Source organism: Stegodyphus dumicola, chromosome 10 (assembly GCF_044657685.1).
Source record: "Stegodyphus dumicola isolate Sdum_Otavi_A_Nest chromosome 10, ASM4465768v1".
In the NCBI taxonomy this organism is placed as follows: Eukaryota; Metazoa; Arthropoda; class Arachnida; order Araneae; family Eresidae; genus Stegodyphus; species Stegodyphus dumicola.
In genome coordinates this window covers 66890766-66903940 of record NC_140777.1, presented here as the reverse complement: position 1 = coordinate 66903940, position 13175 = coordinate 66890766, and the positions used below count along the sequence as shown (strand labels likewise).

General features: G+C 33.1%; 1 protein-coding gene across 1 annotated transcript in view; it reads right to left on the bottom strand.

Annotated features, from left to right (window-relative positions):
- Window positions 1-13175, bottom strand: part of LOC118201805 (potassium channel subfamily T member 2-like) — a 459181-nt gene that overhangs the window by 209488 nt on the left and 236518 nt on the right. The window contains exons 6-7 of the mRNA XM_085825117.1: window positions 2308-2367; window positions 1689-1763 (exon numbers count right to left, since the gene is read on the bottom strand). Of these exons, the coding sequence (XP_085681243.1) occupies window positions 1689-1763; window positions 2308-2367 (135 nt within the window). The remainder of the gene's footprint in view (window positions 1-1688; window positions 1764-2307; window positions 2368-13175) is intronic.

The window sequence follows — 13175 nt, the reverse complement described above, 5'->3', positions numbered from 1 at the left end:
CTTTAAAGCATCTGGAACGAGAAAATAACCTACTTTTCAGCTTTCCAATGCTTAACAGTAGCTTTTATTATGCAAATATATTTTCAAATCGCATGATATTCTGTGATAACGTGGATTTAAAAAAGGGCTAATTATAGTTGGACTTTTAAAATTTTAATGACATACACCTCTACAATGAAATTTATTCCTAATAATGTCAGATGACCTTTTTTCTTAAATACCATATTCCCTCGTGTAGTTTCTCCTTATTTTTTAACTAATTTTATCGTCTGAAAAATCGAGAGGCGAAAATTATGTGAGCCATTTAATTTCCGCTCAGATCTTTTGCAGTAAAACATAACAAATGAAAAGTAGTCATAGATAAACCACCGATAACTATCACATTATCATTTCTTTAAACGAAACCTACATTCCAGTAAGAACACACAGAAATATTAACATTAGAATATCTGACGGTAACTGAGCCGGATACGTCACGCAGGCTCGGTTACCTTGCTATGAAGCCCCAGAGGCACATCACATGAATGAATCTTGACCGCAATAAAGAGCGACATCGCAGGAAGGAAATAAAGAAGAGGTGAGTAAAAGAGCTGGATTTTGAAAGACTGAATACATCAGGAGTAGATAAGGCTACAATGAGCTGCAACGTAAATAATAGGAGTAAAGTGAAATCATATGATTTGGAAAGTTTTTTATGTATGGAACACCTACCGCATCCGGGTAGCTTAACGAAGAATCTGTGCAAAATACATTTCAGGTAATAAATGTAAGGTAAAAAAATAGATGAAAACCTAATATAGAAATGAAAATACAAATTGTTGGTGTTGGTGTATTTAATTATGGCAAAGCACACTAGGGCTATCTGCCTAAGGGGAGGGATGCCTTTCGTGGAGGACTTTCTAAGGGAAACTGGCTCGTATACACGTTACACATGGGGAAAACCACGAAAACACCCATGCAGCCAGCCCGTTCGCGGGATTCGAACCTCGGACCGAACTACCAGTGTTCAGCGTCTTTACCGCTCGGCCGCTAAAATACAAATTGAATACATTGAAAACAAAATAAAATTGACCCTGAGATTGCAACATACCAATAACCTACCTTTCAGAGTAAAGAACTATGTACTACGAAGGAACGGAAAAAGTATGCGGGTATTTTTAAAATTTTCATAATTCACGCTAGAAAAGCTAAGCAAGGGGGAATGCACGAGGAAATATGGTACTTACCAGAAGTGTAACACTGTTAACAGAGTGAATCGAAATGCATACCGAAGGATTAATTACACGAGAATTTCACAGGATTGGATTGCTGATTGGATGGTTGCATTTAAATTAGGTGTTAACGTATTAATACAAGTTAAATATTCCGTTTCAGATACAGTGAACTGGACTGTCGCTGCTGTTTATCCTCATTGTCGCAGTAAAGGTAAGTTATGATATTAACTCCTGTAGATATTTCAAATCCTATGTGCTTATTTATTTCCATCAAAATCTCTGAGATCACTGCATGCATATTAATTTTATGGTATTTCGTTCCTGTGACTGCGCATGCCCCCTTAGTAGAAAATCGCTACTGTTTACTGATGTAAGTGTTGTAACTAATTGACTAAAATGGCGATATTTGAGGACTTCAGTTTTTCTCTTAAAAAGCAATAAATAAAATAACAAAGATAATGGATGTTTACTTACTGTAACTACAAATGGAACGTTATTCACCATCTCTAGAATAACGCTGTATGATAAAAGCTGTTGCCATACATTTCCCTACAAATAGACATTAGAAATTAGTTAGCTAGCACAAAAAGCAAAGTCGAAGGTTTCTTACATTTTTTTAAAAAAAATAATACTTTTAAATCACATATCTCTCTAAGAATATTTCATTAGAATTCAAAAATGAGATTAATAAATTATATTAAATATGTTAAGTAATATGTAAAACGAGATCTGAAAAGTTTTAAATCAGATCTAAGATTTAAGTATCTTCAAAGGAATTATCAAACGCATTATACGGAGATACATAATTCCTTACATTATAACTTAAAATTGTATTCAATAATACTAAAATTATTGCATTGTAACTTAAAATTATCGAACATTTAAGTAAACATTAATATGTGACACACCTGCTGATAAAATTCATTAAACAGCTTGCTAAATTTGTCAGATTGGAACTAAATTTGATTTAATAAATTCTCTCATGTTCTTGATATGTACTCTTTAAGTTAAATTTAAAGCAAAGAATATTTTGAGAATACTTTATAAACACTTACGGGAATTTGTCTAAGAAAAGCTACTTTTAGATGCTTACCTTATATCCTAAATATGCAATAAGTAAGGCCTCTGATAAGCTAATTACAGACAGCGACACCTGGCGGAAGAAAGAAAACACTGTTATATTAAATACTGAATGGTTAATTATTTTAATTTTAATAATAATTCTTTTAATACATAATATAAATTTATTAACTATTACTAGAATTTCCACGCAGTACTGATAATGTTCATTCCATAGAATTTCAACCTAAGGTGATCATTTTACGACAAAGACTTGATGGAATTTATTTAACATGAATTTGATAAAAGCTAGAATTTTTTAACATGAATAAAAGGAAAGTGTATTCACATTATTTGAATAATTTTGTTCCATAAAATATTCTGAATTTTACTGCAACCTGAATTGTAATGCTCTTAAATACTGTTACTTACTGAATTGCAATACTTTTTAAATTATCTATATACACTGAAATAAACTGAATAATTTCAATGTATTCTACATACACTGAAATAATTCCAATGTAATTAATATTTCGTAGCTTGCCATTAAAATTGGGGAGGAAAGTCTACATCTCGAACTTTTCTAGTTTTAAGTGGATTTCACTTCCCATATACAAGATATCTTAAAATTTCACTGAAGGTAAAATTTTCGGTCAAAATTTCGATTTTTACTTTATTACATTATCTTAAAGAATACATATTTAGCTATCAAATATGAGTTTTTGCTTGTTGATAGGTTAATTAGAACTGAAGTTATAAGCATTTTTCTGTAACTGAATAAAGCGGAAGTTCCAATATTCTGGGCCGGAAGTGAGCGTTTAAATAGATATACCTATTTAGAAACTTTATTTATCATCAAGATTTTGTAAATTATAAATCTGCATACTAAGTTTAGATATTTTGTAATACATTTTAAGAATCTGGTGTTAGTTTTTTCCCTTAATTTCGTATTTAGTTTGGCGCAGAGGGTATTCGACGTTGAATGTATGTGTTGCTGCTTTGTCGATTAGCGTTGACAAAGTGCTTGATTTGAAAGCTATGTCATATTTTTGCATCATTTGCAACAAAATAAACAGAATGGCATACAATCTTCAGCACGACATATGTAAAGCGTAATATAATTGTTCTGCAAATTATAAAGAAGCAGCTTCGGGTATGGAAGCAGTTGGTGCTTATTCCCTGTTTGAATGATCTATTACATTACGAAAGCTGAAGCACACGGAGTATTACGAGGATGGGGATTCTAAGGGGTTTTTAATTGTGAAAGATATATATGGTAAAGATTCAATCAAGAAAGTGGAATACATTGAAAACGTACAGAAAAGGGTTGGTAGTGGACTACGAAAAATAAAAAACTCCGCTCCTGAATTGAAAGGAAAAGGTAAACTGACTGATTCTTTTATTGATAAACTGCAGAATTAGGGATTGCAATTAGAAGTACATGTTTGAAACTTAATTGAGATGTAGCAGGTTGTACTAACTGCTTGTTCCATTGTAGCTCTTCTTCGAAGCCAATGCCCTCCTCAATAGTCAATGAATTGGTGCAACTATGAATGTGTGATTGCAGAAATCAGGAAAAAAAATCAGAAAGAAAAAAAAAATTAGGCAAAAACCTCTGGTATATCAATATATATTTTGAATTTAATTAAACCGACATATATGGAGTTGACTACCTAAACAAGAGTTGTTAAAAAGTGTCTGCATGGCAAAACTCAAAATATCAAGGAACGTTTTAATGGAATTTTATTGTAAATTGTTCCGAAAGAAACATTCATAAACTTGCGAATATTAATGTTTGTAGCAAATGTAAGTGTTGGGTTTTTTAATGTTATTTAATGATGGATTTATAGGTTTGCTTGAAGCATTTTTAAGGTTAGGTATGTGCCTTGAATTTTACACTGAGCAGGGAATTCGAAAACTTGATAAAGTGCAAAATCATGACTTTTGGTGGCATTCCACAAGTTTTACAAAAACCCAAAGAAAAAATTAAGCTTTGTTCGAAAGAAAAGGTGCAAAGTGTGGGAAGAAAAAAACAAGGTGTTAAGTTACAAAGCAGGGGAATTTTAATTATCAGGGATGCTTCTTTCACTGAGAAATTGTTTTATGAAAACTTTAAACTTGTTTTCTGAAAAATGTTTTTTCTGTAAATATTGCCAATGGTAACAGCCATAACTCAAAATTTTATGGATCAAATTTAGTGATACTTTCTATACATGTTTCATATAATCTGATGCATGCTCTGAAGCAAAATATTTTAGAAATATTAATTAGAAGTTGAATTGTTACTATTTATTTTTAGATTTTGGATGCAATAATAGGAAAATATACAGTAAATACATTTTGACATATCTCAAGAATATATGAATATTTCTTAATTATTTTGCTTCATTGCATACAAAACAAGTGTAAATATAAATACATATTTAAAAAACTGCATATTTATATATACATTGTTCACCGTGGTTGTTGCCGTAAAGGCAAAATTTAAGCAAAAATTATCCTTTTTTTCCTAATTTTTCAAAATTAAAATTACTTAGCATTACGTTTTAAATTGTTTTCACTCATTAATATGCTTATCTTCAAATTAATATGTTTTAAAAAAATTTAAAAAAAAATGGTACCCGAACGAGGTCGGATACCTTAAAATGAGTGGAAGTTTGAGAAGATAAAAGAATCAATGTTTGAGACAACATATATAACAGTAGTTCTCAATCCGTTTTGTCCCATGCACCCACTTCACTATCGATAGAGGATCCTTCCTTCCCTCCTTTACAAAACTCCAAAAATACATATATACATAGATTTACACTATTTTTTAATGTGTTTTATATATATTAAACAACAAAATGTTATAGCCCTGTATTATATTTAAAGAGATTAAATAATAAAGAATCTGCATAAATGTATGTGTTTCTCGTGTTGTGAAAATCAACGATACCTAGCGCCATCAAAATTTGAGTAACGTAGTTCCCCACCGATATATGGGCACCTGGAAGCCCGAATCTTGAATTTCGAATTTGTTTTATTATTTATTTCCTATTTTCAAACTTTAACGGATTTTAAGAAACTCCTTGATGGTTTAATAAAGTTTAATAAGGTATTTAATAAGGTATTTCTCCTGCCTTCGTGGTGTAGTAGTCTGCACGCTCAGCGCGTAATTCAGAGGTCCGCGGTTCGATTCCTGGCGAAGGCGTTGCATATTTTTCATATTTCCTACTTCCAAAATACCTAATGTCTCTAAAATTCAACGATTTCAAAGCGAGCAGTGGCAACACACTGTACGGAATAAAATATTTTTATCGCCAGCGCGCAAGATAGCCTATCGGAAATTCTAAAGATATGCTGTTTTTAAATATTTTTAGCTCAAAGGGTAGTTAGCCCAAATGCTCTCGAAACGTCTATATATGTGTAAATGAATAAACGCCCTTTTGGGTGTAATATAAAATCTGAAAGTTTTCAATTTTTTTTTAAAATTTTCATTTATTACCAAGTTAAATCTAGGACTTCAAAACGAGAATTTAACAACCATTTGTTTCTTTGATTCAATAGCTCTGGAAAATGAGAAAATAATAATATTTATACTGGAAACCGGAGCTCACCGAGGGGTCTCGACCGCCCAACGACTCTTATCATTGCGGACGATCCTTAAATACATAGGGATATAAAAAGAATGAATCTGAAAAGTGGTCTGCATTGAAGTTTATTGTGTTAAAAGTTTATTGTGGGAACGGATTTTCAGTAATCAGCTCTCACTTAGTCCAAATGCTCTCGAAACTAAGACAGTTTTGACAAAAATTTTTGACTAAAGACATTTTTGACAGTGCGTGTTTCAGTTAATTATATATTTGTGTTGACAATTGGCATGGTGATAATTCTAGTGAGTGGAGTCCCAGAGAGATTTCCACCCCAGGTCTCGAGAGCTGTAGGTCTGCCATTGAAATGACATAGTAATATACGAGTACATCTGAAAAAGGAATGAACCATTTCATAGACACTTGACTATAGGAAAAATTTTAAGGAATTCAAAAATGGATACTAGGTCCATTTCTGTCTGACCCGAATTCTGTGGATAATAGCGATATTAAAAAGAATCTTACTGAAATATGAGTCAAAACTCACATTCAAGTGAAATAGACACACTGGTAGTGAAATAGACAGTTCTGGTGCGCACTATCTGTCCAGAACATTTCTGGTGTACACTATCTGTCCAAAACGTTCCGAGACGGGATTAATAAAACCACAGAAAACTTAAACTGAAGATTTTATGATTCAGGTATTTTATACAGTCTTCTTTATTTGAATACAACGCCCGTTGACTGCCAAGTGAGTTTACACGAAAATTTGCGTGCCGAGCGCGTTTACACGAAAACCTGTGTTAAGGTACGAGCTCTGCCATGCCACTGTTGTTTCTAATCGTAGGAGTTTAGATTGTCAGGAATGAACGTTTCGGGACATGTATTCAGTGAACATGTTTTCTCTACAACGAAGTAATCAAGAAAGCATGTGACATTCGAAAATAATTTCTTCTTTTCCAAATACTTTTTCTGTTGTAACGAATGGTTAAGATTTTTTTGAGTTAAAACTTATAAGGTATTTTCTACTTCATTTCCTCATGCCTTCGTGGTGTAACGGTAGCTCACTCGGCGCGTATTCGAGAGATCCAAAGTTCGAGTCTCGGCCAGGGCACTGCACATTTTTCACGAACCTGCTTCAAAATAACCTGATGACTCTACAAACTGTTGCGTTAATTTGTTGGAATCCCAAAAGAAAAAATAGACGAATTATTTCGTAGTGAACCATGTAACAGTGAAAAAGAAACCTGTTACGAAGTTTACCGAAATTTAGATAATAGTGATAAGGAACAATCGAGATTTTTCAGAAACTGTTGAGATATTTGTAATCGCATTCTTACTGGTTAAAAGGAAGTATAGCTTTCTGTCAAGTCCGAAACATTCATTAGCTTTCAGCCAGGTCCGAGTTATTCTGAAACTAAATCCCATTCTGCATGTTATTTTTGATTGGTTATTTATTGTGTCTTGTTTATGATTTGTTAAACCATGATCTGTTGTAAAGTTATATATATGACCTCTGTAACCGCTTATCGTTGCTTAGTATTATTCTGCTTGCTTGTATTATTCTGCCTGTACTTATTTATCTGTGCTATTATTTGTACTTAGTATTATTCTGCTTGCATGTAACTCTGCGTATTACTCTGCATATCTCAGTAATAAATATTTGTTTTGCGAACCACGGCATTTTCTATGTTTAACAGAAACAAAAGTACAAATAGAATTACATCGTAAAATTCTGATTAGGATACTGATAAATCCAATGATAATGAATATGGTGCAGATATTATTGGTCATAATTTACAAGAATTGGTTGTTAAGGAAGAAAGAGAAGTTGATACCGAAGAAAGTACAATTCAGTTTAACGAACGGAATGAATTTAGTTATTAGCAGAAGTAGTTTTTTTTCTTTAATCATCCAACAAATAATTTTTTCAAATATCTACTAACTTACGTTAGTAAATATTCAAATAAACATCACCCTGAATGCGAATGACGCTGCCTGACCATAATTTGTGCCCTCTGCAGAACACGGGGAATGCAGACTCATGAGAATTTTTGACGTTAGCAGAATACAGCTGATGCGGACTGATGAGAATTTTTGCCATCAGCAAAATGCAGTTGATGCGGACTTATGAGAATTTTTGCCGTTTACAGAACACGGGAGATGCGGACTCATGAGAATTTTTTGCCGTTAGCAGAATACAGGTGATGCGAACTGATGAGAATTTTTGCCCTGTGCAGAACACGGGGAATGCAGACTCATGAGAATTTTTGTCGTTAGCAGAATACAGCTGATGCGGACTGATGAGAATTTTTTCCCTCTGCAGAACACGGGGAATGCAGACTCATGAGAATTTTTGCCGTTAGCAGAATACAGGTGATGCGGACTGATGAGAATTTTTGCCCTCTGCAGAACACGGGGAATGCGGACTCATGAGAATTTTTGTCGTTAGCAGAATACAGCTGATGCGGACTGATGAGAATTTTTGCCATCAGCAGAATGCAGTTGATGCGGACTTATGAGAATTTTTGCCGTTTACAGAACACGGGAGATGCGGACTCATGAGAATTTTTTGCCGTTAGCAGAATACAGGTGATGCGAACTGATGATAATTTTTGCCGTCAGCAGAATACGGTTGATGCGAACTGATGAGAATTTTTACCGTCACCCGCTTACGCGTGAGGCGGTAGTCGACGTGTTAAGTGAGGAAGAATGTAAGGTATTTTATGCCACTTTTTACCGTATGTTTTCATGTCGGTAAAGCACGTCTGGCTGGCAGTCGGGAGACTCGGAGTGTGAATTCTGGCGAGGGCACTGCAAATTTTTTATGTTTCATTATTCAAGAAATTTAATGACTAGCTTGAAAATATAACTACATTGTGTTCTCACGGGAAATGAAATATATGCAAACATCTATTCACTGAAATAGCACTATTGCTCTTAAAACTTCGCTTAATGGAGGAATTCGGAAAATGTAGCTTATGACAAAACGCGATGGATGAAGTTTTTAAATTTTTAATGCAAAATTGTAGTAATATGAATTTTCAAGTTGAAACTACATACGTTAATACAAACACTTTATCACAATTACATAAAATCATTTCTGGAAATAATCTCTCTTATTCCTATTAATTTTCATTTGTTTTGATTTTTATCGCTCTTAATTTTATTAGTTTGATCACAGTTAATTTTAATTTGTTTTGATTTCCCGGAATAACATTGCATGACTCCAGCAAGCCACTGCTTGTATGAAATTCACTTTGCCCTAAAGCTTTGGCAAACTCTGTATAGTTCCCAGTGTGGGAATAGTCCGGATACCAGCATAGGTTTTTCCATCACACCCCCTGTGCTCAGCTATTTTAAAGTTACTTCATTAATGTCTCCATAAATGCAGTTTTTCTTTCGTTTGGCATTTGAATCGTCGGAGGAATCAAAGCTTGATAAAATTTCGTCTTCATTTTAAGAACTGTTGATAAACTAAGATTCAAAATACCGAATTTTTGGGAAGTGTCTTTCTTCTTTACGTTTTTGTCCACTTCGTCGAGAATCAACATTTTTTGTTTTAGACACTTTTCATTTCGACATTTTTATCATTTAGTACACAACTAATTTGAAAAAGAATTCGCAGTATAAAATTACTAAAAATAGAAAATAAAGTAACGTGCAGCTCTTGGTTAACCATAAAACTGCTTTGCGAAATTCATTTTGATGACCAATGTATCTTTGTATCAGTATTAAGTAATGCATCCATTACATTTATATTCAGTATTCACTGTATTGCATCTATGTTCAATATTACATAAATATTCAAAAAATTATAGGATTGTTTACAGTATTTTTAACAATAAAAGTGGGTAAATGTTTCCCTATTCGAGAATATTCCTTGATTCCTGATGCAGAATGTAATGTGACAACAGATAGCGAGCCACCTGCTTTTCTGTAGGACCACAGGTGTACTTAAGTACGTGTCACAGCAAATGAATTAATAATTTTAAGGGGACTCATGCACCTTAAACCCCTTATGATCTTCGAATATGTGACTGTTGCAAGAATTGAGATATTTTATTTATTTTAAAAGCAATTACTTCCAACATTTTACAGCTGACTACATAATACATAATATAGCTGCTTTGGAAAATAGTAACCAGAAAGTTTGTGTTACCACAAATATTTTTGTAATTTAATCCTCTTTGTGACAAAATATTTCGCCATGTTTCCACCTTGCGTGCATGATATTTTAAAAATGGCTAATGGTACATACTTGAAATTTGATGGAATTGTTTATATGGGAACTACTTTCTAACTGAACCAACAATCTGATGAATATTTTAGTATTGAAAAATTTTATGGACGAAAACATTAAAAATTTTGTTAATAAAATACATTTTATAAACTTAACTCAAAATAAAATAAAAATTTAACATTAAATTTTTAGAATTTTAGGTTCACAGTAGTTTCCAAATGTTATAAAAGCTATATATTAAATATGGAATTAAATTATGAAACGGAATGTTTTAAACTGTGCGCGCAAGTTGGAAACGTGACGAAAAATGTTGTCACAAACCGGATTAAATTATAAAAATATTTGTGGCAACACAAACTTTCTGATTACTATTTCAGAAAGCAGCTATATTATGTAGTCAGCTGTAAAAAGTTGGTAGTAATTGCTTTTAAAATAAATAAGTTATCCTAATTCTTGCAACAGTCACCTATTCGAACATCTTATGGGTTTTAAGGTGTACGAGTCCCCAGCAGAAAGAAAAGTCGGGATAAATCACCCATTCAAAAGTTTCGTTCAATACAAAGTGTACTTCGCTATGTAGAGTTTTTTGCACATGGAAATTTACAACTCGGCCAGAATCTAGCGAACAACCCAGCTAGATAGGGGAATGCGTAAATTAGAGTTTTGACAATAGTACAAATATTGTATCCATTGAGTTATAAAGTGGTTAGAAACTACATATATCATTCCGAAAGCTGAACTTTACCATATATATGAATAGCCTATTGCACGTTCTTCGTGCAATGAATAATTATGTTTGGTATATGTATTCTAATGTTTAGTAAGTTTGAATTCGCTGGTCTGCTAATTTCGGCCTTCACCTCACATCATTCAAGCACATTAATTCCTTCAGGAACTGCAAATAAATGGGTTTGAGAGCGAAAGTCAATCACTGAAAGCAATCAGATTCAGAGATTTCACAAAACTTATTCATGAATATTAATTAGAAGAGACCTTGGCGCGGAGGGCGACTTTCAAGTCATTATTGCAGATGTTATAATTACTGAAGGGTGTGGTCTTTATCAGAAACACTTGTGGATGAATTTTTTTCTTCTTCTTCCTTAAATTTGACTATTTTCGGAATACATAACCATTAATCAAAGCAGTTGCTAAAGCACGGAAAACTGATTTAATAATTTGCAAATGCCGATGAATGAATAGCCAATAAACTTTGACTAATTTATAAAGCCCCTTATTAAGATTTTAGTACATGTATTTCATAGGAGCATTTAATAAGAAACCCTAGGAAAACCGCATTTAACGTATGCTCTGAATGCAATAAGTATATTTTATGTAAACAAACAAGCACTCGTATCCTATATTTTAAATTACATAAATAAAGTAAAATGAAATTGAAAATCATTTAAGTGGTCTAAAAATGAATGCAAAATTAAAAAATACTTTGTCTTATGATGAAAGAATTGGTCTTATATCTTCAATAACATGCATATATACTTCAATAACAAATCTCCGTCGATACAATATACCTAACAATGAAACAAAACAGTTTTTACTCGCGTATTCCCCCCCCCCAGCTTTTGACGCCACGTTCTGAAAATTTTAAATTATTAGCATAATTTTTCTCTTCATCTCCTGTACACATTTCCTCCTCTAAGGGGTAGTTTATTGGTAAATGGTATTCCCTTGATTAATTTAATTTTTATTCAGTGTATTCAATTTGTATTTGCATTTTTGAATTGTGCATTTTAATTTGAATTTTCATCCATTTTATTTATCTTGGCATTTATTATTTGAAACGTATTTCATGCAGATTATTCTTTAAGCGTTTTGTTAACGTGGCAGGTGTTCTCACACTTAAGAAACTTTCTGAACATGCGCCTTCACCTCACTTCATCAACGCGAGATTCTGTCTGGTTGCATCTCACACAAAATGTATTAATTCTACCAAGGGCTATGGCTACTATATCTTTCGACCGCCGGATGACGAATCTAGAAAGTTTTTATTCAGTTCGACTTGGTAACATTGATGTTCTGCTATTAGAGTGTTCCACGGGGTGAGAATTGAACTTTCTCAAATGAATCCGGAAAACGTTATTTTTGCGTGGTTACTCCTTTGTGACTGGACCACTCCTGCTTCTCCTTAGTCACTTCGAATCGTCGGGTAGAAAGAAATCCTGGCAGTTACCTTGTTGTCTTCTTCGTCCAGGAGCCGAGCTATGTTGCAGTATTTTAAGGACGTTTCTTTTTTTGGTTTCCCTCATGTGTCTCGACGGCAGTCCAATCTCCAGGTACCCCAGTGGGAATCCTTGCTTCACCATCTATCCACAGATAACTTTTTTTAATTTATTCATCTCACGTAACTGAACTTTAACTTGAGCTTAGCTGAAAAATTCGTCTTGCTCCTCTCTCCTTTACAGGAACTTTAATTTAGGCACAACTCTTCATAGTTAATAATATTAACTTTGTGTGTTATCTTTGCCCAGATGTTAAAATTCGGGTGTAAACCAAAAGAGGAAGATGTACATTGTTCCTTCTTAATTTATCTTAGCAGCTTCTGTTGATTGTCAGCTAATTTTGTCATAATTGTAATTTGGTACCAAAATTATAAATTAATTAAAATATGGAAATATAATAGGAAATTAGTAAGCAATAATAATGTGAAATAAATTATAATCTGCGGAGGCTGAATAAACTTACTATTAATTTTGAAATCTATATTATATTTTCAATTGGGCATTGCATTTATCTTTTATCCGATTATTTATCTGAGCACATCCAAGGTCTAATTAGTTACTTATTCACGGCTTCACCGGATAATATTGGGACCTCAAACTCACAATATTACAATTATGCATAACATCAGTTAGTCAATAAATACCAAGAGGCGTAATCATCTGCTGAAATCCTTCCTGGTCACTTATTAATATCATCATTGAATGATACTTGGACTCCATTCTATTACAATTTATTTAATTCCAAATTCTCAGCTCCGCTTAATCCTTATCTACGAATGAAATCAACACAACTGTAACAGAATTGGGAAAACTCCGCACGAGATATCCTTATATCCCACAAATTATTAGTGGA